Raw genomic sequence first — 27,647 nt, forward strand, 5'->3', positions numbered from 1 at the left:
ACCCCCTGACCTCCCTTATACCCAAAACACACTTGGTTCCGTTCGAATCTTGCTAGAACCATCCGAACCCCAAATCGAACCCCCAAGAACCCTAGAAAATCAAAGGTTGAGGTTTGTCCGAAGAAAAGGAATTTGGGTGTCCAGTGGACCTTAGTCGAAGTGTTCTCAGTTGAGAACACTCGATTAAGGTCCGTTAGACCTCAAAAAAGGTCTGAGTCAGAGTCCAAGTCAGGATCTTCTAGTCTCCGAGTTCCTGAGGTATTTTCCTTTTTCTGTTTGTTCCATTTTTGTGTTTGTTTATTCTGTTTACTTTGTTTAAATGCAGCTTTATTGACTTTTCAATTTTTGTCGATTGATTCTGTCTTTCTTCATCAGACCTTTTATTTGATCCAATTGTATCATTGCTTTTGTTTGTTGTCGATTGTTATATATTATAATTTGTGTAATCGATTGAATAAGTGTCGTCGATTAGTCTGGTATGCTTGAATGTTAGTTTAGCATGATAATAGTCTAATTCGTGGATCATTCTTGTCTATTTCCCTCCTGCCTCGTTTGTGTTCTAAAGTTTGTATTAAAATGAGCTCGTTGATTTATTTGAACTTAGAACTGAACCTGTTTGTATATTCAGTTCATTGAACTGGATTTATTGGTCATTTGTTATCCTGAGTTACTGCTGATTTGAATTGGTTATAGTTATCGAAGCTTGTTGGATTCAGCTTAGTTGGTTGAATAGTTTAGAGTTGAAAGGTTCAATGCAGAGTGAAAGGGATTGGGTAGGGCAGTAATTTCAGGGACATTAGGAGGGTATTTTGGGATTGAAAGATTTGAAAGTTAAATGTTCTAATAGTAGGGTACTAAAATACCATTAAACTAATGAAATAGTTTAAAATAGTAGTGGGGGGTTTAAAGGCTGTGTAAGGGAGCATGGGCACCATTTCACAAGGTTTAAGGGATTTGAATAGAAAAATAGGCTGCCCATACCCGCGTGGGATTAATAAATAAAAAGAAGTTTAGTGGGAAACAAAATAGATTCTAGTGGAATTGAAAAGAGATCATGGGCAGAATTAGCTTAAAAAATTCTGCCTAAGTGCCCTTGAGGGCTGGAGTCAGTTTTTGGTTATATATAGAGTCATTTTTAGACAAAGAGGGGGAATTTAATTCTGAAAATCTGAAGAGAGACCTGGAGAGAGGAAAAAGTGAATCTGAGAGGAATATTTTTGAGTCGTGAATCAGTTATGAGAGAGAGTTTAAAAGAAAGGGTACTGTTCCATTGAGTTCTAGGCAGAATTCATTTTGGAGAGTTTTGGGAGTTGAAAAAGAATAGCTATTGTTTCATTGCCTTGCTTAGGATCTGAAATAGCTAGAACCTTTCTTCCTTTTACTTCTGCTCTATACTTGGAGTCGTTTATAGGATTGGATCTATTTGTTTGAATCAAAATTCAATACCAGTTGGTTTGGTCAAGGTTGTGTTTGGGTGTTCTCTTTTGGTTTCTACTGGGTTCATACTATTCCTGGTTTGGTCAAGTTAAGCTCTGGGTTGTTGTTGATTTCTGCCCGTTACTGCTGCTTGTTGATTGTTGAATACCATTTGACTACTTGTTGCTGACCTCTTCTTTTTTATTTGATTCGATTTCCAGGTACACATCTCAGATTGTTTGAATGTATTGTCTCCTGTCGGAATAGCGAAAATGAAACTGAAGTTTTCTGCTGTAGATCTGTTGTCCTCATAGTTTCATTATGTTTTTTATATAACTTATGTAGTTTGGTTTGCTTTATGCTGTAATTAATTGGGGTGTATAACTGGACTGATTAAGTTGAATTATGTAGGCTGCTGGACTATTAATTTATGGTTATTCTAGCTTTAGACTTAGTATGGTTAGTATTTATTTAGTTGAGCATTTGGCTGTTTAAAATTTAAGAACCAAAAGCAGTTTAAAATTACAACCAAGTTGAAAGCAGGAGGCACTGACCACATCAAGTTCATTTCTAAGCCAAACGTGCTTCAGTAGTTGGAATTTTGACATAATGGTTAATATTAGTTCAGGGCTTAAACCATTTCTCATGAGTAAGTTTCTTTTATTTTGATTGGCATGTGAACTCAAATGGTCCTCCTAAATTAATATTAGTGTTTGAGTATAAGTCCGTGAAGCAATGGTCAAGTCTGTTAAGTTTTGGTCCATAAGTTGGTCAATTTGATATAGGTAGCATAAGTTGAATCCATGTGATAATTGTGTTCTCTATTTCGATAGCAGGTTCATTAATGCCAATTAGTAATATTAGTTCGGATCAACCTAAAAAATAACCGGGTTTTCATGATCGTGTTTCCAGTAGCTAATACATAAGTATTCTGAGTCTTAAACTAGGATTCTAGGGATCACTATTTCATTAATTTCTAATAAGTAAATGCGGCTTCTCCTTGATTCTAATTGTTAAGCACGTTTGAATAATCTGGATAATCTCAGTGAATAAATTAGGATTTCTTTTTTTTAAGACGAATAAAGTAAAAAATTATAGATTGCTTTAGGTTTGCCCTTTTAAAATAATGAGATGAGCCCCGCCAAATAAAGCACCTAGATTGCGGGGCCCTCGATAATTGTACATATTAAAATACTTAGATTTCGGGAGAGGCCGTTTAGCGAGTTTCACGGTAGTTTCCCAAAATAACAACGCGTTAGTCTCTTTAGGCGCGTACTTTAGATAACATTACCTTCCAAAAAACCCGGGTGCAAATTTATGTGACCCAAATCCAAATCTCAACGAAGTCAAAATGTGTCGTTAATCACAGGTACATTGATTGTGACGTGGTTCGAGATGCATTTCCACGACGTTGCAAATTCCTTTGAAAATAGTGAATGAGACGAGCCTCGGCAAACAAAAATACACAAGTTGTGGGGCCCTCTATACGTGTTGGTAAAATTACTTAGGCTTCGGGATGGGCCGTTTAGCAAAATTTCACGGCCCTACCCAAAATAATGATACGCTAGTCGCTTTAGGCGCGTATTTAATAATTTATTTTCTTAAACTCGGGTGCGCATTTATGTGGCCCAAATCCAAATCTCAACGGAGTCGGAATGTGTCGATAACCACGGGTACATTGATGTGACGTGGTTCGAGGTGTATTTTCACGACGTTGCAATTCTCATTAAAAATAATAATAATAAAAGCGGTAAACAGTTAAAATTTGCACATAGGTTCAGCATGTATTAAAACCAGATAAATAAGCCGAATATGACAGTTGAGCGACCGTGCTAGAACCATAGAACTCGGGAATTCCTAACACCTTCTCTCGGGTTAACAGAATTCCTTACTCGGATTTCTGGTTCACGGACTTAATACAGAGTCAATCTTTTCCTCGGTTCGGGATTCAACCGGTGACTTAGGACACCATAAATCTCCCAAGTGGAGACTCTGAATTAAATAATAAATCTCGTTTCTATTGTCCTTTAATTGGAAAAAACTCCCTTTACGTCCCTTCACGGGGGTGTAGGTAAAAAAGGAGGTGTGACAGCTCTGGCGACTCTGCTGGGGACCGAACCCAGAATCTCGGGTTCAGGGTTCAGAATTTGAGCTTAGATGGATTGTTATACTTGGCTTTATTTATTATCTGATTTTATTACCTGTTTTGTCCTAATGTGCTAAAATGTTGCTTTTACCGCTTTGATATTATCTGAACTGTATATATAAACTGCTACGAAATCCCTCTCTTCTCTCTCTTGAGGAGTGCACGCTGGTCGTGACTTATTTCTATTAGTGTCATATCCCAAAATAGAACGAGGATTCGGAGGAGTTGCAAAATCGGGTGAACTTTTGGTTACCGGTATGCAGTTCCCATCCTCGGCTCGAGTTGTCCGCTCGGGTAAGCCAGGTCCAGAACAAACACCCAGGATAAACCTAGTATAACAAAATCTCATGTAGGATCCCTAGTAGGAACGCTTATTTGCATCATGTGCACTTGACTTAGGGGACTCAACACAGGGGTTGGGTCCGGCTAGGACAAGCAACCTGAAATGAAAAGACCATCCTGCTGCATCCTGTTTGTTTTACGCATTTATTTGCCGCAGACTTGCATGCTGACCGGCTTCTGACAATACTGGAATATCGGAAAAGAAAAAAGAGGAAAAAAAAGGAAAAAAATAAAAAAATGTTTTTTAGTGTAATTTATTTAAACAAGTTTCGTTTTCAGAATTAGGTTATTTTCGTTGCCCGAACTACGCCGGTTTGATTCTCACAGGATGTAAGATACGTAGGCAACCCTCATCGGGTCCAACCTCCCCTTTTGCAAAAAATAGCCAAAAAATGGCAAAAATTTTAATTTTTCGTCATAAATAAGTCGGGTGATTCCATTCTTGTAAAAATAGCCGAATGTCCCTAAAAAGATGCCGGAAGGCTATTTTTGCGAGAACAGCCACTTTTGGTCATTTTTAAGGTTTTGTCCGGTTGGTAAAACACAACCTTTAAATCTTCTTCGAAGTGCTGAAAGGCCGTATTGGCAAGACCGGAGTTTTTAAATGTGTGTCAATTCTTCCTTTGAGTCCAATGAGTCCTAATCACCCCAAACAAACATGCAGAATGAGCACGGGTCCAAGTTTGCCGGTAACAATTAGGAGCAAGATCCCTTTGGAGTTGCGCTTATGGTGGGAGGATTTGGAAAAGTCAGAGCGAGATAAGATCAAATCACATCTGGGAGGCCTCACTAGTTTGTTGGACGTCAGACCCAGATGTGACATCATAAAAGCTTTGGTTACATTCTGGGACCCGGCCCACAACGTATTTCACTTCTTAGATTTTGAACTCACCCCAACCTTAGAAGAGGTAGCATGTTATATGGACATTACTGAGGGGCTAAGGCACAAATATCTGATTGCTCCAAGAGCCGTCAATTCGCACAAGTTCATGGATCTACTGAAGATAAGCAAGGGAGTCCCGTACTCTAAATTGGATAGGGGTTTTTCTACTCTGCAGTTCATATACCAGAGGTATGGGCATATAGGAGGGTTCGACGATCTGGAAAGCGGGGTTTGCAGCAGAGGGAATCGGACAAAATGGGATGAACATAGGCGGTTCGCCTTCATGGTAGCGTTCTTGGGCATTGTGGTGTTTCCTCGGGAAGACAGAAATATTGATTTGAAGGTGGCTGGAGTCGTCAAAGTCTTGATTACCAACGACAAAAGCACGCTTGCCCCTATGATAGTGTCCAAGATATACCGAGCTCTCACAGCTTGTAAAGCCGGGGCAGATTTTTTTGAAGGTTATTGCAGATGTGGATGATCGAGCACTTGTGTTATCCTCCTCAGTATATGAGCTATAAATCTACAAACGAAGGCTGCATTGAAGAATATAACATGAGGATTTCAGGGCTCAAATTGCCAGAAGGGTCTGAAGACTGGATATCTTGCCTCCGCGCCATCACTACAGCACAAATAGGGTGGACATTGGGTTGGCTTCCTGTTGAAGAAATTGTGTATATGCCCGCCACAGGGCCTTACTTCCTCTTAATGGGACTTCGAGGTATTCAACCTTATGTGCCCTACCGGGTGATGAGACAGTTAGGAAGGTGTCAGGTGGTACACCCAGATGAAGATCTCAGTGTTTATACAGTCGAGATAAGCATCGACGGCCAATTTCCTAAAGAAACCGTCCGTTACATATGGAATGAATGCCAGTATTTGACGGTAAGCACCCGAGTGCGCGACCTATCCAGAGGCGAAGTCTCGCCGGCTTATCTCGCCTGTTATAGAAAGAAGGGCATTATAAGAGACGAACGACCAACCAAAAAACCTCACATTCAGTAGTTCGTTGAGGCGTCACAAGAACCGTGAGACTGGTTGGCCAAAGAGCGCAAATACCGGGCCGCCGAAGTAGGCAAGCTGAGGCAACGGATTAGAGACCTGGAATTTGAAAATAGTCTGCAAGTTGATACCGATCGGGTAGAAAAGAGCAAATTGGCCCAAGAAAATGAGGCACTGAAAGCCCAAATCCAACAAATGAGGAGAGATGCTGACAGACAACAAAAGAGTCGGTCGGATGAGCGGTTAATAAAAGGGTTGAACAAGGAAATCGGTGAGTGCCGGGATAATTTGAAGAAATCTGAGGATACCATAGCACAACTCCGGGCACAATGGGCCAAAAGAACGAAAGACACACAGTGCTTACAGCTAGCAAGGAAAGATCATGAAAAGACCGTGGTCGGTCTAAAAAGGAAGGTGACCACCCTAGAGAGCAAGGCGGCTAAACAAGCCAAGGCTTTTGAAACCGAGAGTAAACACTACTATAATCTGATGGCCTCGATGGAAGATGAAATACAGCAGTTACGGAAACAACGTCTGCATGAATCTCGAGTTTTGATGGCTAGAGGGGATCAGATAGAACGCCGACTCCTAGAGAAAGACTGAACCAGGAACAAGATTCTGACTATTGCTCGTGCTATCACCAGGAATGTCGGGAGTGTGAAAACATGACCCGTACTACCTTCTTCTCGGCGGTGATGATATTTGTGAAGAAAATCATGTATGAATTGGAACAGCTGGAAAGGAACCTTACACCTAAACCCACGGCGAGGCCGAATGACGCCCCGCGGGCACCCAAATTTAAAACTTTAATGTGTTCATAGTTTGAATCTGTATTTTTTTTAGAGTCTGTTGTCTGTTAGAGTCTGTCTTTATTTCGCATCAGAGTATGTCAGTAGTTATTGAGTTCGTACTTGGTTTGGTTTTGAGTCTGTTATTTTCCTTTCCAAAAAGCGTCTAGTTTGTAATAGAATGTTTATTAATGAAAAATCAAAATTTTCATTTTTCTTTTCGCACTTATGTGGCAGAACTACGCGCGGTCTGATTCATGCGGGGACATGATACGTAGGCAATCCACATAAGATTAGACCACCACTAAAAAGAAAAAGAAAAGAAGAAAAAAAAGAAAATAAAAAGAGAGATGAAGAAAGTTTCGGAAACACCTAAACGAGACACAAACAAAGTAAGCCGGAATGACGCATGCGGTCGAAGCAAAGACATGTTAGAAATGGTTAAACTGCCTAGGAACATTGCATCCCCCAACGTGAAATTACAATATGTGTTAAACTCTAATGCTAACAAGTTTGTTGTTGATCCAGAGATTTTGAACCAGTTAGTTTGTTAGAACGTTCTGGCAGATTACCATTACCAAACAAGATCCAAAGGGCCCATACTAAAAAGCATGACTAGTTCAGACCAAAGTGTCGAGGATGAAAGGATGGAAAATCAAATGCTGAAGGAGGAAATGGATAAGATGAGACAGGAGATGAAAGAAATGCAGCTGGCCTTAGCTAGGGTACAAAAGGTGCCTAACCCTCCCGTTATTCCCACTCTCCCACCAGGACACACGCCGGAATACCCTCCCCCGGCCCTTCGACAAGCTTTCCCAGTCACCAATACTATCAGGGAAGAAATGCCTATGATCCCCAAGCTTCATAACCCAATCAGAACCCTCCCCCACCAAATGTCCCTATTTTTGTGGCACCCCCACCGGCCACACTGCAAAGATCATCCAGCGAGCCGTTGTTTTAGGCTCACGATAATCAATATTACCCCCTGAACCAACCTTCAAAGCACCCAAGCCTCATACTTATAATACTCACTTCGAGCTCCCGGTAGAGACTGAAAAGCCGGCTAAGAGCCTAGAGCAAGACGAAGTGCTTCGAAAGTTTAAAAGCCTGGAGTAGTCCTTCAGGAATATCCATGGGTTAGGCAACCAAGTCAGTGTGGCCTACAAAGATCTATGCCCATTCCCCGACATTCAATTGTCGGCAGGGTTCAAGATGCCAAAGTTTGATCTATACGAGGGGCACAGTGATCCAATGGCACATCTGCGTGGGTTTTGCAGTAAGATGAGAGGGGCCGAGGGAAAAGACGAGCTGCTGATAGCTTACTTTGGTTAGAGTCTGAGCGGTTCTGCACTGGAATGGTACACAAGACAGGATCCGAGCAGGTGGTACACCTGGGACGATTTAGCACAAGCATTTGCAGGTAACTTTCAGTACAACCTTGAGATCGTCCCTGACCGTCTCACATTGCTGAAACTTGAGAAGAAGCCGGGGGAAAGCTTCCGAGAATTTGGGTTCTGCTGGAGAGAACAGGCAGCAAGGGTTGATCCTCCGATGAGAGAGGGGGAAATGGTGGACTACTTTCTACAGACTCTAGAGCCAACTTACTTTGGTCACTTGGTAACGTCAGTTGGCAAATCTTTCAACGAAGTAGTAAAAATGGGCGGTATGATTGAAGAGGGACTTAAGTCCAACAAAATCCTGAGCTATTCGGCAATTAAAGCAACCACTCAGGCCATCCAGAGCGGCATGGGAGGTGCGCTCGGAAAGAAGAAAAGGGAAGATGTCGCAACAGTCGAGGCAGGTACTTGGTCCAGATCCAGAGGTCCCCCCCTCACTACCAACCTAAATCCCATCACTCAAATTACCCACACATTCCATATGGCCCTCCACAGCCCTACTACCTACCACCAGAGCCACATTTCTCTGTCCATCACGCCCAAACTTACACCTAGCCTCCGGCTAGCCCGCAATGGCGTGCGCTGGCTCCCCAAAATACATATCCACCTCCACAAAACACATACCCACCACCAAGGGCCTACAGGAATCCTTCGGGACCAGGTTTCCGTGAGAATTAGACTTTTAGGAATGAAAGGGTGCAGAGGCCGAGAACATTCACTCCGCTGGGAGAAACCTATACTACTCTATTCCACAAATTGAGGCAGTTAGGCCTATTGAGTCCTGTGGAGCCCAAATTACCAAATCCCCTTCCCAAAAATTTGGATCACTCGGTAAGCTTTGAATATTGTTCGGGGGCTCCCGGGCATGATACTGAGAAGTGTTGGAAGTTGAAGACTGCCATACAAGATCTTATTGACACAAATAGGATCGAGGTCCAGGAGCCAGAGGCACCCAACATCAATCAGAACCCTTTGCCAGCACACCATGAAACCCATATGATCGAACTCGTGCACGAAGGAAGGGAGATAAAGAAACCCTCACAGACAGTGATGATGATCCGTGCCAGCCCAAAAGAAAAGTCGACAGGTAGAGAAGAGGTGGTACAATTGGAAAAGGTAGACGTCAAGCCAGTAGTGGTGATGGGGAAGAGTTCACCTGTTGTTGCAAAGAATCCAGAGCCGGTAAAATTAACGGTGCGAGGGGTACTAAGCAAGCTAGCATGCATAGGTCCAGTTGTTATCAGGCCAATAATGCAGATGCCGATAACCAGTGAGAAAGTCGTGCCATGGAGCTACAGTAAAGCGATGGTAATGTACAAAGGGAAGGAGGTTGTGGAAGAAGTATGTGAGGCCCAAGGATTAACTCGTTCGGGAAGGTGTTTTTCTCCCGTAGAGTTAAGAAGGTCCAACCCAGCGGTGGTAAAGAAGCCAGTGACAGAGGAAGAGGTTGAGGAGTTTTTGAAGAAAATGAAGGCACAAGACTACTCTATTGTGGAGCAGTTAAGAAAGACCCCGGCACAGATTTCGCTGCTATCCTTGTTAATCCATTCCAGCGATCATTGTCAGACACTGATGAAAATCCTGAACGAGGCCCATGTTCCGGATAAAATCTCCGTAAACCACTTGGAGAGGATAGTGCACAAAATCTTCGAGGTAAACCGAGTGACATTTTCTGATGATGAATTGTCGACAGAAGGTACAGAACACAACAAAGCCCTCTACTTGACCATGAAATGCGAAGACTCAGTGGTCACCCGAGTATTGATTGATAATGGGTCAAGCGCCAACATCTGTACTTTGAGTACTCTGAACAAGCTGAAGGTTGATCATGACTGGATTCACAGGAACAGCGTCTGCGTCCGAGGTTTTTATGGGGGCGGTACTGACACGGTGGGTGATATCATACTGGAATTAACCATTGGTCCAGTCAAATTCACCATGGAATTCCAAGTGGTAGACGTGGCAGTATCATACAACCTTCTATTGGGGCAACCCTGGATCCATGCCGCTAAAGCAGTGCCTTCTACATTGCACTAGATGGTGAAATTTGAGTGGGACAGGCAGGAGATAGTGGTGCACGGGGATGACGGTACAGGCATTGTGAGTGATGCCGTTGTGCCATTCATAGAAACTGATGATGACAAAGGTCCATGGGTGTTCCAGTTGTTTGACGCGGTTTCAGTGGATAGAATTTCTGAAGGCAAGGACCTTCCACTTCCCAGGATCGCAGCTGTGACCTTCATGGTAGCCTCGGAAATGCTGAACGGCGGGTTTGTACCAGGAAAAGGTTTGGGGGTTGACCTGCAAGGTATGGTCCAGCCAGTTTCTTTGCCCAAGAACCTGGACACTTTTGGGCTAGGAATCAAGCCTACGGCAGCAGATGTAAGGCGGGCCCGGTAGTTGAAGAAGAAAGTTCGGATTCTTCCTAAGCCAGTTCCACGTCTTTCCAGATCCTTTGTCAGAGCAGGTATCAGAAAGTTGTCGGTCCCGAAAGTTCTCGGACCCCTGATTGGGCCAGATGGAGATTTGAATGGGGGTTTTGAAAGGCTGTTCGCTGATGTCAACATGATAGAAGCTGGAGAAGGGTCCAGTAGGGCAGATATACAGTTTGTGGGACCTAGGGCCAATATCAACAATTGGGCAGTTACTCCTCTTCCTACCCGGAGGGAGTTGTGGTAGTGGGCTAGTGGGCTCTGATTTTTCTTTCTTGTTTTTGGATTATTCCAGGGTTGTAATCCAGTTTTGTTTTGTATTCGGCAAAGTGTGAAACTCTGTTATCCCGTATTTTAATAAAGTGAAAGCTTTTATTTTCTTATTTTGTTCTAATTTTGTTTTCTTCTTTTCTCTTTCTGAACAGTTCTCTTTATATTGGTTCTAATGACATAGCATGCACAACGGATCTTCAACCCAATCTAAAGAATCAATCTGATTTCGAACTAACTGTACAAGAGGTCGATTATGATGATGAATCGGAATACGATGAGGATGAAGCCTTCGAAGAGATAAACAGAGAGTTAAGCCAGTTTGAAGAGAAATCCAAGCCCAACTTAAATGACACAGAAGTCATCAATTTAGGGGATGCAGTTGATATCCAGGAAACTAAAATAAGCATCCACATTGCACCGAATATCAGGGAAGAATTAATCAAAGCACTTATTGAGTTCAAAGATGTTTTTGCATGGCCGTATGATGACATGCTGGGGTTAAGCACGGATTTAGTGGTTCACAAATTACCCATTAACCCGGTATGCCCTCCCGTCAAGCAGAAATTGAGGAATTTCAAAACAGACATGAGTGTGAAGATTAGAGAAGAAGTAACCAAGCAGCTGCAAGCAAAGGTTATTCGGGTCACTTGATATCCTGATTGGTTGGCTAATGTGGTGCCAGTGCCGATGAAAGATGGGAAGATCAGGGTGTGTGTTGATTACCGCAATCTGAACATGACGAGCCCAAAGGATAGCTTTCCATTACCCAACATCCATATCTTGATTGATAATTGTGCCGGATGTGAGATCAGGTCTTTTGTGGATTGCTATACTGGGTATCATCAGATTCTGATGGATGAAGAAGATGCGTAAAAGACGACTTTCATTATGCCGTGGGGGACTTATTGCTACCGGGTAATGCCATTTGGTTTGAAGAATGTTGGGGCAACGTACATGAGAGCAATGACTATTGTGTTTCATGACATGATACACAAAGAGATTGAGGTATACGTGGACGATGTGATCATAAAATCCAAGCATCAGGAAGACCACGTAGCAGACCTAAGGAAGTTTTTCCAAAGACTTCGAAGGTACGATATTAAGCTCAACCCGGCCAAATGTGCATTTGATGTTCCATCTGGAAAGCTGTTGGGATTCATCGTCAGTCGGCGAGGCATTGAGTTGGACCCGTCAAAGATCAAATCCATCCAAGATTTGCCACCGCCGAAGAACAAGACAGGAGTAATGAGTCTGTTGGGAAGGTTGAATTATATCAGCAGGTTTATTGCACAACTCACAGCAACCTGTGAACCCATTTTTCGGCTACTGAAGAAAGATGCTGCGGTAGAATGGACGGCAGAATGTCAGGAGGCATTTGACCAAATCAAAGGATATTTATCAAATCCACCTGTGTTGGTTCCACCTGAGTCGGGGAGACCGTTAATTCTTTATCTAACGGTCCTGGAGAATTCATTTGGCTGCGTACTGGGGCAACACGACATTACAGGAAGGAAGGATTAAGCCATCCATTATCTCAGCAAGAAATTTACAGTCTATGAGGTTAAGTACACTCAACTCGAGAAGACATGTTGCACCCTAACTTGGGTGGCCCAGAAATTGAAGCATTATCTGTCATCATATACTACTTATCTCATTTCACGCTTGGATACACTGAAGTATATTTTCCAGAAGCCTATGCCCATAGAGAGGTTAGCGAAATGGCAAATATTACTCACGGAGTTCGACATCGTCTATGTAAAGAGGACGTCCATGAAGGCCCAAGCATTGGCCGATCACTTGGCTGAGAATCCTGTTGATGAAGAATACGAGCCATTAAGGACGTATTTTCCTGATGAAGAAGTGATGCATATAGATGAGTTGGAAATGACCAAGGAACCAGGTTGGAAGCTCTTCTTTGATGGAGCCGCAAATGCGAAGGGAGTTGGAATAGGAGCGGTACTTATTTTTGAAACAGGACATCATTATCCTGTTACGGCTCAGCTATGTTTCTATTGTACCAACAACATGGCTGAGTATGAGGCATGCATTCTGGGCTTACGGTTAGCTGCAGACATGGATGTCCAGGACGTCTTGGTTTTGGGAGACTCGGACCTCCTGGTGCATCATATTCAGGGTGAATGGGAAACAAGGATTTGAAGCTCATACCATATCGACAATGTTTGCACGATCTGAGCAAGCGATTTCGATCAGTGGAGTTTAGACACATCCCAAGAGTTCATAATGAGGTTGTCGATGCTTTGGCCACTTTGGCATCGATGTTGCACCACCCAGACAAAATTCATGTTGACCCATTGCATATTCAGGTTCGTGATCAGCATGCTTATTGCAACATGATAGACGAAGAAATGGATGGCGAACCATGGTTTTATGATGTCAAGAAATACCTCAGGATGGGGATATACCCGGAGCAGGCCACCGGAGATCAAAAGAGAGCCATTCGGCGATTGGTAAATGGATTCTTCCTCAGTGGAGGAGTGTTGTACAAATGAACCCCAGATTTGGGATTACTGAGATGTATAGATGCTAGTCAAGCCACGACAGTTATGACAGAGGTACATGCTGGAGTTTGTGGGCCACATATGAGCGAATATGTGTTGGCAAAGAAGATTCTTCGAGCAGGATACTATTGGCTCACTATGGAGTGTGATTGTATCAATTGCATGCGAAAATGCCATCAGTGTCAGATACACGGAGATTTGATTCATTCTCCACTGACAGAATTGCATACAATGTCAGCACCAAGGCCATTTGTTGCTTGGGGCATGGATGTCATCAGACCTATTGAGCCGGCAGCTACCAACGGTCATAGGTTCATTCTGGTAACCATCGATTATTTCACTAAGTAGGTTGAAGCTAAAACTTTCAAATCAGTAACCAAGAAGGCAGTGGTAGATTTTGTTCATTCCCATATCATCTGTAGATTTGGGATCCCAAAAGTGATTATCACGGACAATGGTGCTAATCTTAACAGTGGTTTGATGAAAGAGGTATGTCAACAGTTCAAGATTACACACCGCAATTCCACACCATATCGTCCCAAGGCGAATGGAGCGGTTGAGGCGGCCAACGAGAATATAAAGAAGATACTGAGGAAGATGATAGAAGGATCCAGACAATGGCATGAGAAATTGCCATTTGCATTGTTGGGTTATCGCACTACTGTTCGTACTTCAGTAGGGGCAACTCCTTATTTGTTGGTATATGGAACTGAAGCAGTAATACCGACGGAAGTTGAAATTCCATCCCTTCGAATTGTCGTTGAAGCTGAGATTGATGATGACGAGTGGGTCAAAACCCGTTTGGAGCAGTTGAACTTGATTGATGAAAAGAGATTGGCAGCTGTGTGTCATGGCCAGTTATATCAAAAGAGAATGGCAAGAGCATACAACAAAAAGGTGTGTCCCCGGAAGTTTGAAGTGGGCCAGCAAGTGCTAAAACGCATCCTCCCACATCAGGTTGAGGCAAAGGGCAAGTTCGCCCCGAATTGGCAAGGGTCATTCATTGTAACCAGAGTATTGTCCAATGGCGCTTTATGTTTAACAGATATAGAAGGGAAATGCATCGACATGACTATCAATTCTGACGCAGTTAAGAGATATTATGTATGATTTCTTTTAATTGTAATTGTTGTTTGTTTGTACTTTGCATTTGTCAGAGAATGAAATGACGGAGGCAATTCTTTCTTCTATCCAAATACTTTAACCTTTGCTTCCCCTTTTGAGCCTTATTTATTCTTTCATACCCCTCTTTTGTAATCAATAATGAAAATGAAAGAAAAAGAGAAGAAAAAATAACGATAATAAAGACAAAAGAAAAGTCACAAGAAAAAAAACAAAGGAATTGGGAACTATGTTTGACCTGATTCCTCAAGAAGGATACGTTGGCGCCTCACGGCTCGGTCATAGTGTAACAAAAATAAAAAAATCCCCAAGCAAGAAAACTGGGGCAGAAGTTGTGTTTGTAATTTTGGGAAGAAAGGTCGATTCCAAGAGTTGTAATGTTCTACCCATCAAAATTATTTTGAACCCTTTTGATACCTCTTTTCTTTTAGCCATACAAACCCATGTTGATGTCCAAAAAAGACCTCCCGATCAGTATCCGAGAAGCGCCAAGTCAAGCAAATGGAAGTCGGGAATAACACTTCGATCCCCAGCAGAGAAGAGGATCATAAACTGGAAATGAATTGATAGCCGAAAAGAATCCCCAGCAGAGAGAGTCATATCGGTAACACTCCAATCCCTAGCTGAAAAATAAAATAAAATGAGAGAGTCTTATCGGTGAAAACCTCCACAGGCACCATAAGGCGACAGAAGTTGAGAGAAATAAAATGAGAGAGTCTTATCGGTGAAAACCCACAGGCACCATAAGGCGACGGGAGTCGAGAGAAATGAGAGAGTCTCATTAGTGAAAACCCCTCGAAGGGCACTATGAGGCGACAAGACAAGATTGGCGGAAAGGATCCGCATTTGGCAAAGAGTTGAGTGCTTGTTTATCCCCCGCAAAATGAGGTCGTCCGCAAGATTGATTGATACAAATAGACTGGATTGGTTGATCCGGAATGCACGACATGATCGTTGGGATCAGTTATATCATTCAGATAAGTTCTTTTCTTTCCTTTTCCCCAGCATTTGTTCAGAAAGACTTCTTCTTTTTCTATTTTTGAAATCGTCACTTTTTCATTTCTTGGTTTAAAGACTTTACATCCCTAACAATTTTTTTTTAAAAGGATTTTCAGAGCTTACTACTAGTTGCCAAAACGGTGCAAAGCAAAACGTGAATAGGACAGGAAAAAGATAAGGCGACAAAGTGAAAAGAAGTTTGTCGCATGACCAAATGATGAATGGGTCTAGATTCCAAGAGGACCGAATTTCCAGGGGAAGTTGGAGAAAAACAGAAAAAACAACAGTTAAAAAGTTATGGATCAAATTCCAAGAGGATCCCCAGCAGATTTGCGAGATGCAGGAACAATTCCGACAAATTATCGACCAAGTTCCGCGATGGTCGGACAACACAGAGCGGGGAAGGAAGAGAAAAGAAAAACCATCCCCAGCAGGAATATCATCCCCAGCAGGAGTGGCACGACCACTCACCATATTTTAAACTAACAAATTTTTCTTTGATTCAAAGCAGGGAAAGGAAATGTTATTGACAGCGGGAAGACATGGCCACAAAGAAGATTATCAAACTGGGGCAGAAAATTTTCTCTCATTGCGAAAATTTTCTTGAAATCAGATACCCACTTGGGGAAGGAAGTGGAATCCCCGGCAGTATACGGGAGAAGGCAATACAAGTTTTAAAGAAGGCAATCTTGGAAGAAGCAAGATAACCCGAGTTTTAAGGGTAGTGGTTTTTGAATTAGTGTCATCCCCGCTATTGTTAAAAGGAGGAAAGTAACTAGTCTTAAAGAAGGAAGATAATTCCCCAGCAGTGTTATCTCCAGCAGTTTTTCAGAGGAATGAAACACCAGTTTTGAGGGAAGCAGTTCTGAAAGAAGATGATTCAAGATAGAAGGAAAATGGTTCAGGAGGAAGGAACGAACAACATCAATAAAACACATTTTTAAGAAGTTGTTGAAGTCAGGAGCCCGCCTGGAGAATGGAGGTGTTATATTTTCAAGTTGTAGTTGTTGAAGTCAGGAGCCCGCCTGGAGAATGGAGGTGTTATATTTTTAAGAAGTTGACGAAGTCAGGAGCCCGCCTGGAGAATGGAGGTGTTATATTTTCAAGTTGTAGTTGTTGAAGTCAGGAGCTCTTTAATGGAGGTGTTATATTTTTAAGAAGTTGACGAAGTCAGGAGCCCGCTTGGAGAATGGAGGTGTTATATTATTAAGAAGTTGTTGAAGTCAGGAGCCCGCCTGGAGAATGGAGGTGTTATATTTTCAAGTTGTAGTTGTTGAAGTCAGGAGCCCGCCTGGAGAATGGAGGTGTTATACTTTTAAGAAGTTGTTGAAGTCACGAGCCCGCCTGGAGAATTGAGGTGTTGTATTTTAAGAAGTTGTTGAAGTCAGGGGCCGCCTGGAGAATGGAGGTGTTATATTTTCAAGTTGTAGTCGGAGTCAGGAGCCCGCCTGCAGAACAGAGGAATGCATTTCAAAATCAAGTCAGGAGTCAGTAATGCGGAGGGTTACAACAAAAATACCCCCCAGCATGAACCCCAGCTCAGAAATCAGAAAGAAGACTACAAGAGCAAGTCAGAGATAGATGAGATTTTGTAATCTCTAGTTTAGTCTAGTTTCTTGTTTTTCTTTAGCACGGAGTAATAAGGAGGTCAAAAAGCAGTAGCAACAGTGTGCAGCAGCAGTAACAGCAAAAATGCAGTCCCATGGTAGTCCCAGCTACCAAAGCTTCCCGAACTACATTAACTCGATTCCCTTCTAGCCAGAGATATGTAGGAAACCTTTGAAGCAAAGGTTCGGTTAAATCTTTTCAAAAAGCTTCACACGGAGTATTCCAACAGGAAAAAATCACTCGTATCCGCTCACTTTATCTTTGCACAAAAACTTTTTGTATTTTCGGACAAAGAGGGGCAGCTGTGAGCACGTGATTTTTGCCCTATGAAAACTACTCCCAAAAATTCAAAATAAAATAGTTTTGTGTTGTTTGTTCTCAAAATGAAGTTGGCCATTCGTAAAGTTCATTCTTATTCCGGCTGGATACCAGCGAAGTTCGCGTTTTCAAATCCTTCACAAAGAAAGAAAAGGGAAGAATTCAATCGAAGTTAAATTATCTTGACAAAATTTTGACACAAAAATAATATTTGTTTGATAGCAGGTGCACACAAATTGTCAGTTAGTTTAAAAGCTTTATTTGATGCAATTAATTCAGTAGAACCATGATGAGTAATTGGAATTTTTTTACCATCTCCCATAGCTATGCCTTCCGAACCATTATATTCTTCAATATTGGTAGGCTCTGTGGTGACATGATGAGTAGCACCAGAGTCGAGAATTCGTTGGTTGGCTGCTGCTTGTGTACCTGAAAGAAAATTTGCCTTCGCCTCTAAATGATTATGAGAATGTGACCTGCAAACATTTGCAGTGTGACCTTGTCTGTTGCATAACTAACAACGAACAGAGTTATTGGTGGAATTGTTGATTGTGTAACGCCCTTGAGCAGGAGCATTAGTACGATTGTTATAACGCCATTGTGAGTTATTGTTAGGTCGACGAACAGTGCAGTTGTTGGAATTGGTGGATTTGTTGCGAGTTACCAAAGCAGTAGTAATCGAAGTGGTTTCCTTCTTCAATTCCTCATGTTTGATAAAGAGCTCATGTTCAATTAGTTTGGCATACTGATCACGTCCAACTATGCCTTATAAAAAGACTAAGCGATCGTTACAAATATATTCCGATTAACAAGTCCGGAGTCGAATCCCACAGAGAACTAAGGCTTAACTACAATTGTTCAATATTGCTAAGAAACACAAGCTTGAATAATTTCTAAGTTATAATATTAAGATTCTTATATCTAATTAACTAAATAATTAAAGTAGTAGATTAATACTAAAGATACTACGGGTCGGAGAAAAGATTAAGGAGGTCTAGAGTTATGATTTCCCCAATTGTGGAAACCCTTTCCGCTAAGTCTTTTATGATTTCGCCTAAGTATTCTCTACCGATCATGAGCGCTCTGAGTGTCGTAATTCTCTCTTGAGTAATTACCACAATTTACTAGATATATTCTTTCGAACTACGCTAGCTGGCCCTAAGTTACGGCTCACTCGGATCGCACCAAGGTTTCGTTATTCCTAATCCCACCTTTAAACACTCCATATTGATCTCTCATATACGTTAGAAGTGATGTTGTTCAACAACTACTTAAATATGCACTCTTTTCCGAGTAATACAAACGTAGTCGATTGAGAGTTCTTCAACCAGCCACAATATAAATGTAGTTGAACAAATAGAGAAATTCAACAGCTCAATTATATAAAAACATAAAAAGAATTTATCCTACAAAAGGTTCTATCAAAACTCTAGATAATAAATTAGGTATTCATAATAGTATGCATAACTACAATACTAGAATTCATAACCAATAATGGAAATAGGAAGAAGGAAGTGAAAAACTCGTAGAAGGATTCTCTGTCTTGCTCCTAGTGTGTTCTTGCCTCCTTAGGACGAATCTCTGGTCTAATGACAGTCTCTCCCTCAAAATTGATGTTTAATGACTATTTATATATGTAGAAAAAGGATCCAAATAAAAATAAACAAGTCCAAAACTAAATAGGAGATAAAATAGGCTTTAAAATCCGGAACATGCGAACACCTCGCTCTGGACTGCGCCTGGCGAGCTCAAATGCGCGAAACAATCTCGCGTCAGCCCTCGCGACGCGAGCTTAAACGCGAGAAAGTTGCCTCATGTCGCCTGACTTCTCCAATTCGTTGCTTAACTTTTGCTTCAGCTTTCATTTTTGATTTCTGCCTTTCTCTTTCTCATTTATTACTCTTCAAATTCTTCTTTTGTCAATTGTCTTTCTTTGTCTTCTTTTATAATACTCAACTTCAATCATTGTCCCATAATTAAATAATCATAAACTATTTTTGTAGTGTATAAAATACACATAAATTTTTTACTTTGCTCCTAATTTCGTCTTCAACGTATCTACACATAAAATAGACTCAATTAGGCACAAATATAGTATAGTTTAGCATTAAAGCACCTAAATTTAAGATAAGTAATGCACTAAACATATATAATTATAGTCAAACATCACATACAACTCCTTGTAAGAGACGATGGAATCTCTTACTCGGATTGCAGCGGAAGTCTCACGAAAATATGGCCCTAGACCACTCAGAATTTTCACAATCAACTCATTGTTGGAGATTGAAGCACAGGCAGTGGCAAGCTCGTTGAAGAGAGAGCGCACTTCATGGAGATATTCGGCAACTAGACGGGAGTCCTTGGATAGTCGTGCGAGCTGATCGCGAAAGCTAAAGACTCACGTTTGGGACCTGTTGGCATAAGCCATGTGGAGGGAGTCCCAGGCAAGTTTAGTAGTAGAGGCAGCAGCCACAGTTGTGGCTATCGTCAGATCGACAGAAGCCATTATTGTATTCTGGATCAACTGATCTTGACGTAACCAAATGTTGTAGTTTGGATTCTCCAGTTGTCTATCATTTTGCGTGATAATTGTCGAAGGAGTGGGAGAAGAACCGTCAAGATGACCGAACAGATTTTTCCCACGCATGAGCATAGAAATCCTGGCTTTCCATGTCGCAAAGTTATGGCTGCCAACAAGCTTTATCGGCATCTGCGACACGGGATTGACCTGAACAATAACAAAATGTTGCTGCTAGTGGGGTCAGCATTTGTTACATTATGGGCCATTTTAAGTGTGAGCCTATGGTGGTAGTTAGAGGATCGGAAAAAAAGATTGGTGAGAGTCAAAAAGACTGCTCAGATACCATATAAGAGCATGATGAACAAAAAGATAATTTTATTAAATGATGATTGAGCTGATTATATACACAAACAAGTTACAGAGTCCCGGTGAGAAAGCTCCTTCTACAGTGATAACAAACCAGAAAACAAGAAAAATAAATAACAAACTTCTCAAATGGTAGAAATAAAATAACAACCTATGCACTAAAACAAAGTAGATACAATAATGTTACAAAGTAGTAGCAGTAACTCCTAATTATAAACACAAGCCTGACTATGAGCTGAACTTTCTCAAAAGCAATAACAAAAGCAATATGAAGAACATGGTAAAGAATATTGAACTATGGAGTAAGAGCTAGTTTTTTCCTCTTTTGTATATAGAATGTTTCCTGTCCTACAATGAATATGAATTCTTCTATTTATCGCTCAATTCAAGGAGACAAGATCCCCAAATCAAGCTCCCTTTTAATATGAATAAAACCTTTCTTGATGGCTGAGAATTAATGAAAAGATTTTTTGAAACAGCTGCTCATTGAATGTTGTATTTCCCAACTGGTGTCTTCCTTTCAAATCTTCGTCCTCGGTTTTGCTGTCCTCGGAACTTACCCAACACTGGTTACATGTTCGTAACTGGTGCTAGCTATTTGTTAACTCATATCTTATGTATCTTTACTTTCACGTGTCAAGTCGTTGAGCATCCACCTGTCGTTACCAATTTTATCCCATACAGATAGTCCTGATTTTGAGGAATGTAAATACGATTTGCTTTCATGCTTGGTCCAATCAATGTTTAGTAAGAAGTGGTAATTAAAGTTTATGAAATAGTGTCAGTGAGTTTGTTATAATAGTTTATGCTTGTTGAATGTATAACTTTAACATCCTATCTGCTGAAGTTTTTAATCCTGAGCTCATTTATTTTGTTAAATTTAAATAACAGCAGGAGTTTACACCCATTCGGTAGAATATTGGAACATTAAGTTGAATCCTAACAGAAAGGGGAAAAACTGGACAGAACTCAGCTTTCAACAGAATATTTCTGCAAAATCAATAAATCTTTATTACGTGATTACAGTTCCATTAGAGTGAATACAAGGGTTAAGCTTGAGCTTAACTTGTGCAATATGAAGTCAGGAATCAGGCTGAACAATTATACTTTGATTTCCAGCTGCCTTCCAACAACAGAGACCTAAATGAAAATCTTTTTACAAGCCTCCATACGTGCGTTGTCTTCTTCCGCTATTTCTGGGCAGTATGTGTTTCAAGCTGTATGTGAAAGTTATACATGAGCTCTTTATACCTGGTGGCTGATAATTTTGGAGTTCTCTCAAGATTTGTAAAGTTGACATAGTGAAGTCCAAATCTTAGTCTATATCCATCTAGCCACTCAAAGTTGTCGAGAAGGGACCAAACAAAGTACCCCCTAACATCTGCACCTTCCCTGATTGCATTTGCCAACGAATCTAAGTAGCTATGCATGTAGTTCACTCTATGAACATCGTTCAAGGTATCCGTTATTGAAGGATTCAGATTCTCGTTCTCAGCAATTCCTGCAACATTGCCAATTATGTCATTAGTTGCATCTCAACAGATCAAATTGCGTCTCGTTTCAAGTTATTAGTTGATAAACTGCATCTCGCTTCTAAATGACAAGGATGTGAAATTTCATTTCATCTTACCATTTTCGGTGATAACCATTGGAGTATTGTTGAATCTGTCCTTCATGTACATCACAATCTTTTTCATCCCTTGTGGATACAGAAAAAGCCAGTCGACTTCAGTCTGATTCATTTAAAAGTTTGGAAAAAAAGAAAGAATTTCAGCAATGTACAAAGTGCTAGTAATAGTATGCAGAGTGGGTTAAAAGATGAGGAATACTAAAGTATTAAAGATGAGAAAACATACAGGTTGCCCAATGTAGACACCATCTTTTTCTGTAGTAACAAAATAGGAGCCCTCTGACCAAGTTTTTCCATGTTCACAGGCAGAATATAAGCAATCTTTGATATATTTAGCCGTATAATAATTGATGCCAATGAAATCTAGGCCGTAACTCAACTTGCTCAAATCATTCACTGAAAAGTCTGGCAGATTAGATCCCAGAATTTGTACCATTTCTTTAGGATATCTTCCTAATATAATAGGGTCTAAAAACCTGCGAAGGGGTACACAGTCAAAGAACATTATTTTCCTCTCTGATGCATAAGAAACCAGACTGTAGAACTGAACTACTGATACAAAAGGTTTACCAATTGACATAAAATGATCGAGCTCTCTGAGTTGCAGCTATGTCTTCTGAGGAATTGCTATAAGGTTCATACCATTGGATATCCAAAGAAATTCCAATCATGCCTCCTTGTCTTTTCTGAATAGCAGCATAAAACAGACTACGTTACTGATAATTCTATGGTCTTCTAACGAACTCACATTGTCAGGGTTGATTGAAAAGGAAGAGAGTCCCAAAGTAGTTGGGCTTATTGCTATTATAGTAATTGATAGATAGAGGAGGGAGTTTCCAAGCATAACTTTTTTCCCCTGAGAATGGTGTCCAAAAGCATAAATTTTCGAGCTGTAATTTTCTAAATATACCATTTTCCTGTTTTATTTCCGCAACAATTATACTGGGTTGTTGTTATTTCCGCCACAATTGCTAGACACTTATGATGATATCTTGTTTTCCCTAATGCTCCTTCTAATTTTGGACTAAAGAGGTAATCCTTATTTGGATTAATTCTGCTACATCATGTCATGTTGAGTGTTGACATGGCGATGGGGAAAGGGGATAGAGCCATCAAAAGAACCTGATATCTTGTGCGGTAAATGCTGACAGCAGCTGCATGAGATAAGATCATATTATGAGCTGCAATGAAAGGCTCCCTTTCTGAATCCCCAGCACTACAATTCCCAAATATACCAGAGCATCGAGCTGGAGGGTAAATCCCCGTCCTATAGCCACGATCAGCCATGAGGTTAGGCTCATTCATGGTAACCCAGTGTTTGACTCTGTCTCCAAAATATTTGAAGCATATGTCTGCAAAATAGCTGAAATCATCCCTGAAACACAACCCCAACAACACGAGTGTAACTTGTTCATCATTATAGGGTTTTGAATGAATCTACCTTAAAGTACTAAGATAGGACCAGCTACTTACTGTATTTGTGAACTTAGCCAACCACCATATCTGTCCTCAAGTTCTTGTGGTATGTCATAATGTGTTAATGTGACAAACGGTTGGATCCCTGAATTCACAGCACATAAGTAAGTTGTCTGAGTCCAAAAATTTACTTAGCTACACTTTGGATTATCGATAGCTTAAAACTGTAAGCAAGAGAAGCAGAACCTTAAAACTGTAAGCAAGAGAAGCAGAACCGACCTTTCTGTAGGAGTGCATCAATGAGCTTATTATAGTGTTCAATTCCGGCCATATTAATATCTCCAAATATTCCCCCTGAGTCAAATTTACAATCAACAACAAAAAAAGATTGTTAATGCAAATGACAATAAGGAGTTTATTTGTTGAAGATGAAGGAAAGAGAGTAGTGACAATTATAACTTACTGGGCAGAATTCTTGCCCATGAGATAGAGAAACGATAGCTATTCACACCCATATCTGCCATAAGCTTGACATCCTCCTGTTTTTATTTTATTACAAAATATTAGAATTCTTTGATTTCATGCTATGAACTTCTATAATTTTTGCTAATACTTAGTCTAACATTCACTCAAACTCTTCTGAAACTCCTTGACCTTTTACAAAGCCAAATCTTGTGCAACCCAGTCTTGCTATATTGCAAATCTTCCTCATCCTAAGATGGTTTGATAAGCTTTGAAAGTAGCAACAAAACATATGGGCTTATTTGCTGTGGCGAAGCTAGAAAATTTACAAAGGGTGTTCAGTATTTAATATATATATCTATAAAGAGTAACTTTTAACTTATACACACAGTATAATATTTTATATACTTAGTGTAATTTTCCGATGACTGAACACCCTTCACTCTATGTGGTTACACCACTGCTTATCTGCTTTCATATGATGTTGACAAACTAAGACCAGTGTTAACTTTAGATCCTAATTTACAAAGATAGATCTTACTGTTCTTGCCAACACAAATTAGGCTGTTGCCTTTTCTTCTCAGGATTGAGTTTCTTGAATGATGATCTCCACAAGTCACAAGTTGCGCTCAATCGTAAGTACTTCCAATCTAGTTTATTGTTGTGTGAGCAGCATTTCATAATACCCTGATAACTTTTTGGTTTTCAGTAGGCCAAAATTAGTTTTGCAAAAACCATCTGATTAACTACAATGTCCCTCACTGTAGATCCATATCAACTGGTCTGGCATTTCCCCCCAGGGAAAACTAGGTCCTCTTGTAATACATTGTCCTCTTGTAACACCTCTCCCAGCTAGACATCTTCTCTCCCTTCCAATTTTTTTTAATTTTTTTTTTATCATTTACTTACTAACCCTATCCCCGCGCCGTGGGATAAACACCTGCTTCTTCGTTATATGTCTTGGAAGGAAAGGCAGAAGTAGGGTCGGATTCATGATTCTAATTTCATTTGTGCAGAGTATTACTACACTTAACTATTTACTACCCTTTGCAATAAGAGACACGAACTTAGTATAACAATAAATTTCGTAAAATAATTCGACCAGTTCAAGTTGAAGGTAGTCGCTGCAGGTCTACCTACTGCCGCGTGCAAATATAGTAAATCTGACCCTAGGTGGAAGGGTAGCGGCCAGGTTTGAGCCCTTAAAATGCTAAGAAGCCAGTACTCCCTGTTCAAGGGGCCTATGACAGGTAAAGGAAAGCAAAAAAATCAAATCCACCTACCACATATTTTGTTATTTCATCCACAACTTTAGTAGCCCCAGTATATTCTGGTTGTGGAACAGCAAATATAGTACCACAATTATCTCACAAGTTACAAAGAAATCCTCATACAGGTAGAACAAAAGACAATGACTACATTGGATATCCCAAAAATGTACAAATATTAGCTTGTGAAAGAAAGCAGAGGGTCTCTATTGAGTTCCATTTCACATACTAGCAGTATCTAACTATCTGTTTCACAAGCCAAATAGGTAACAATATACTCCAGCATTATTCAGTCCTTATTCTTCTCAAAGCCAAATATCTAGGATATTAAAAAGAATTGCTTGTGGGGCTCATAAAAATATATTAGTAATTAATGTTTATCTAAGGAATAGCCACTTGTCATATATGTCCTCACGTATTGATAAAATACTCCCTCTGTTTCAATTTATGTGAACCTGTTTGATGGGCACATAGTTTAAAAAAAATGAAGACTTTTGGAATTTGTGGTCCTAAACAAGTTAAAAACGGGCCCCGAGTATTTGTGTGGTTATAAAATCTTCTCATTAAGAGTAGAATTGTAAGTTTAAGCTAAAAGGTTTCCAAATTTAGAAAAGCTTCATTCTTTTTGGAACCGACCAAAAAGGAAATCCAAGGAAATACGTTAATGATTATACCCATAAAATATCCAAAAGGCTTCAAATTCCAGTTGTCCTTTCACCTACGTGTCTGGATCAGTTCAAAGACAGAATACTGACATTATTGCAACTTCATCAATAACAAGATACTCGTTCAAGCAGAATTCATTCACTTGTAAATTGTGAAAAATTTCAGTCTTAACTCTCGAGAGATTTCCCACAAAAAAATTTGTGAACAATTAATTCTCTATTTCCGATCAACAACCACGGGTTCTATCATCTATGTTTGCAGTAGAAATTAGTACTGAATTTAAGCTTAGAACAAAAAGTTCTCAATAATCAATTAAATTAAGTACCAAATAACGATTGTAGTGATCAACAGCAACATCTCCATTGCTCCCATCCTTAATATGACCTACAACAACACCAAAAAATATTAAATTACTACTGAAGTAAATAAAATCCGTACGTGTTGCAAGCATTGAAAGAAATTGAGATTCCAAAAGCTCACCGGCTTCATGGGTAAAAAGGTCCCAGTTATTGAGGCTCTTCCCATCAGTGAGGAAAGCTCCTTCATACTGCGGAGAAAACAAGAAAAAGTGGAACAAGGACTCAAAACCAGAAGTTCAAGAAACAAGATTGAAAAAACTGATTGAGGAAAGAAGTGCGAGAAGAACCTGATAACAAGAAGAGGCTGTTCCAAACAAGAAATTGCTTGAAGATGAAACTTGGTTTGGATTTTCTTTGAGAATAAGGTTGTTTGTCTCATGACATGACACTATGAAACCAGAAAAGAACATGCAAATTATCGCAAACCAAGTGTGCCAAAATATTGCAGGTGCCATGTTGGAAAAGAAGATTACACAGCTTTGTTTAATGAAGGAGGAAATAAAATTCACATTCTACAGAGAAGAGGAGAACTGGTAGCTTGTACTTCACTTTCAGGTTCAGAAAAAAAAAGGGCATAAAGAAAAGCAACCTCTCACGTTTTTAAATAGAAAAATGTACGTCATTATCTAAAGTGCCACCAATTATCTTTTATGCTGTAGTACTCTCATGTTGAAATTGGATAGCTACTCTACATTCCATGTCAACAATAAAGATTGTTTTTTTTTTCTTCTAATTTTACAATCTCCCGGCACAAATATTAGTCAATTTAACGAACTAAATATGGGTTAAAATATTTGAAGTTTTATTCTTTGTTCTTCATATCTTTATTCTTCCGCTTAGTGGAGTATTAGAAGTAGTTAATGAGACGTTTAAAGAAAGATGAAGGTTGATCTTGACAAATATTTCTGGGAGTCATTCAACCGTCTGGCTCAATGATCAATGAAGTTGGTATTATGTTTAAAAACTAAGGTTTACATTTTAGTAAAGACAAAAATATTAGATGATTTATTTTTCTCTCTAAGTCTTAGTGGGAAATACTTCTGCTATCAGAAGATAATAGTATGTATATGATGGAATGATCAAGATACATACGAGGCTCAAAATCATCGTTAGAAAACATAATTTTAGGATATATTTTGTTAAAGGCATGCAAACCTTAACAAACATATAATATGGATCAGACAGAGAGTAGTTTGTGTTAAAAAAAATAAGTGAAATTATTATTGTTATTATTATTATTAAAACTAAATATTTATTATGATTTTTTGTAACATATAGTATCCCTTTGTCTCAATTTATTATATTATGTTGTTTGATTGGACATAGAGTTTAAGAAGAAGAAGAAATTGAAACTTGTAGTCTAAAATAAAAAATAAATATTTTGTGGCTATAAATCATCTTCATTGTGAATAACATGAGAGGTTTTATAGTTATTTTTAAAAATAGCACCAAATAATGTGGTTGGGAAAAATCATAAGATAATATTTAAATATCATTGAAGACGAATATGGGATTTTTTCTTATTTGCGTAAGTTTTAATAGGTGGAGTTATGAGTTATCCGATATATGTATGAGTGATAGCAGTTACACGTTAAAACCGCAAGCTGGTCAAGTTTGTATTTGGGATCGGCGGACAACCTTTTGCTTTGAATTTTATAATACTATTGACTAAATATCAAACACAAATAAATTAGGTTAATCGTTTATGTATATC

General features: G+C 39.9%; 1 protein-coding gene across 1 annotated transcript; it reads right to left on the reverse strand.

Annotated features, from left to right (window-relative positions):
- Positions 1 to 21,091: 21,091 nt before the first annotated feature.
- Positions 21,092 to 26,507, reverse strand: LOC104240858 (beta-glucosidase 18-like). The gene is made up of 11 exons (XM_009795750.2): positions 26,221 to 26,507; positions 26,055 to 26,121; positions 25,900 to 25,958; positions 23,642 to 23,717; positions 23,458 to 23,532; positions 23,236 to 23,323; positions 22,885 to 23,137; positions 22,333 to 22,448; positions 21,989 to 22,238; positions 21,763 to 21,865; positions 21,092 to 21,633 (listed from the first exon to the last, which is right to left on the reverse strand). The coding sequence occupies exons 1-11, from the start codon at positions 26,386 to 26,388 to the stop codon at positions 21,323 to 21,325; spliced, it is 1,566 nt and encodes a 521-aa protein (XP_009794052.1). The 5' UTR covers positions 26,389 to 26,507; the 3' UTR covers positions 21,092 to 21,322.
- Between the last annotated feature and the right edge of the window lie 1,140 nt (positions 26,508 to 27,647).

This window comes from Nicotiana sylvestris, chromosome 2, assembly GCF_000393655.2.
Source record: "Nicotiana sylvestris chromosome 2, ASM39365v2, whole genome shotgun sequence".
Lineage (NCBI taxonomy): Eukaryota > Viridiplantae > Streptophyta > Magnoliopsida > Solanales > Solanaceae > Nicotiana > Nicotiana sylvestris.

Excerpts from the sequence above, each read along its gene's own strand:
- LOC104240858 (XM_009795750.2), bottom strand. The coding sequence starts at position 26,388 with ATGGCACCTGCAATATTTTGGCACACTTGGTTTGCGATAATTTGCATG. Across the intron at positions 23,718-25,899 it reads ATCACTACAATCGTTATTTG|GAGGATGTCAAGCTTATGGC; the intron begins GTACTTAATTTA and ends AAATAAAAACAG. Across the intron at positions 21,866-21,988 it reads GTGTCTACATTGGGCAACCT|ACTGAAGTCGACTGGCTTTT; the intron begins GTATGTTTTCTC and ends TAAATGAATCAG.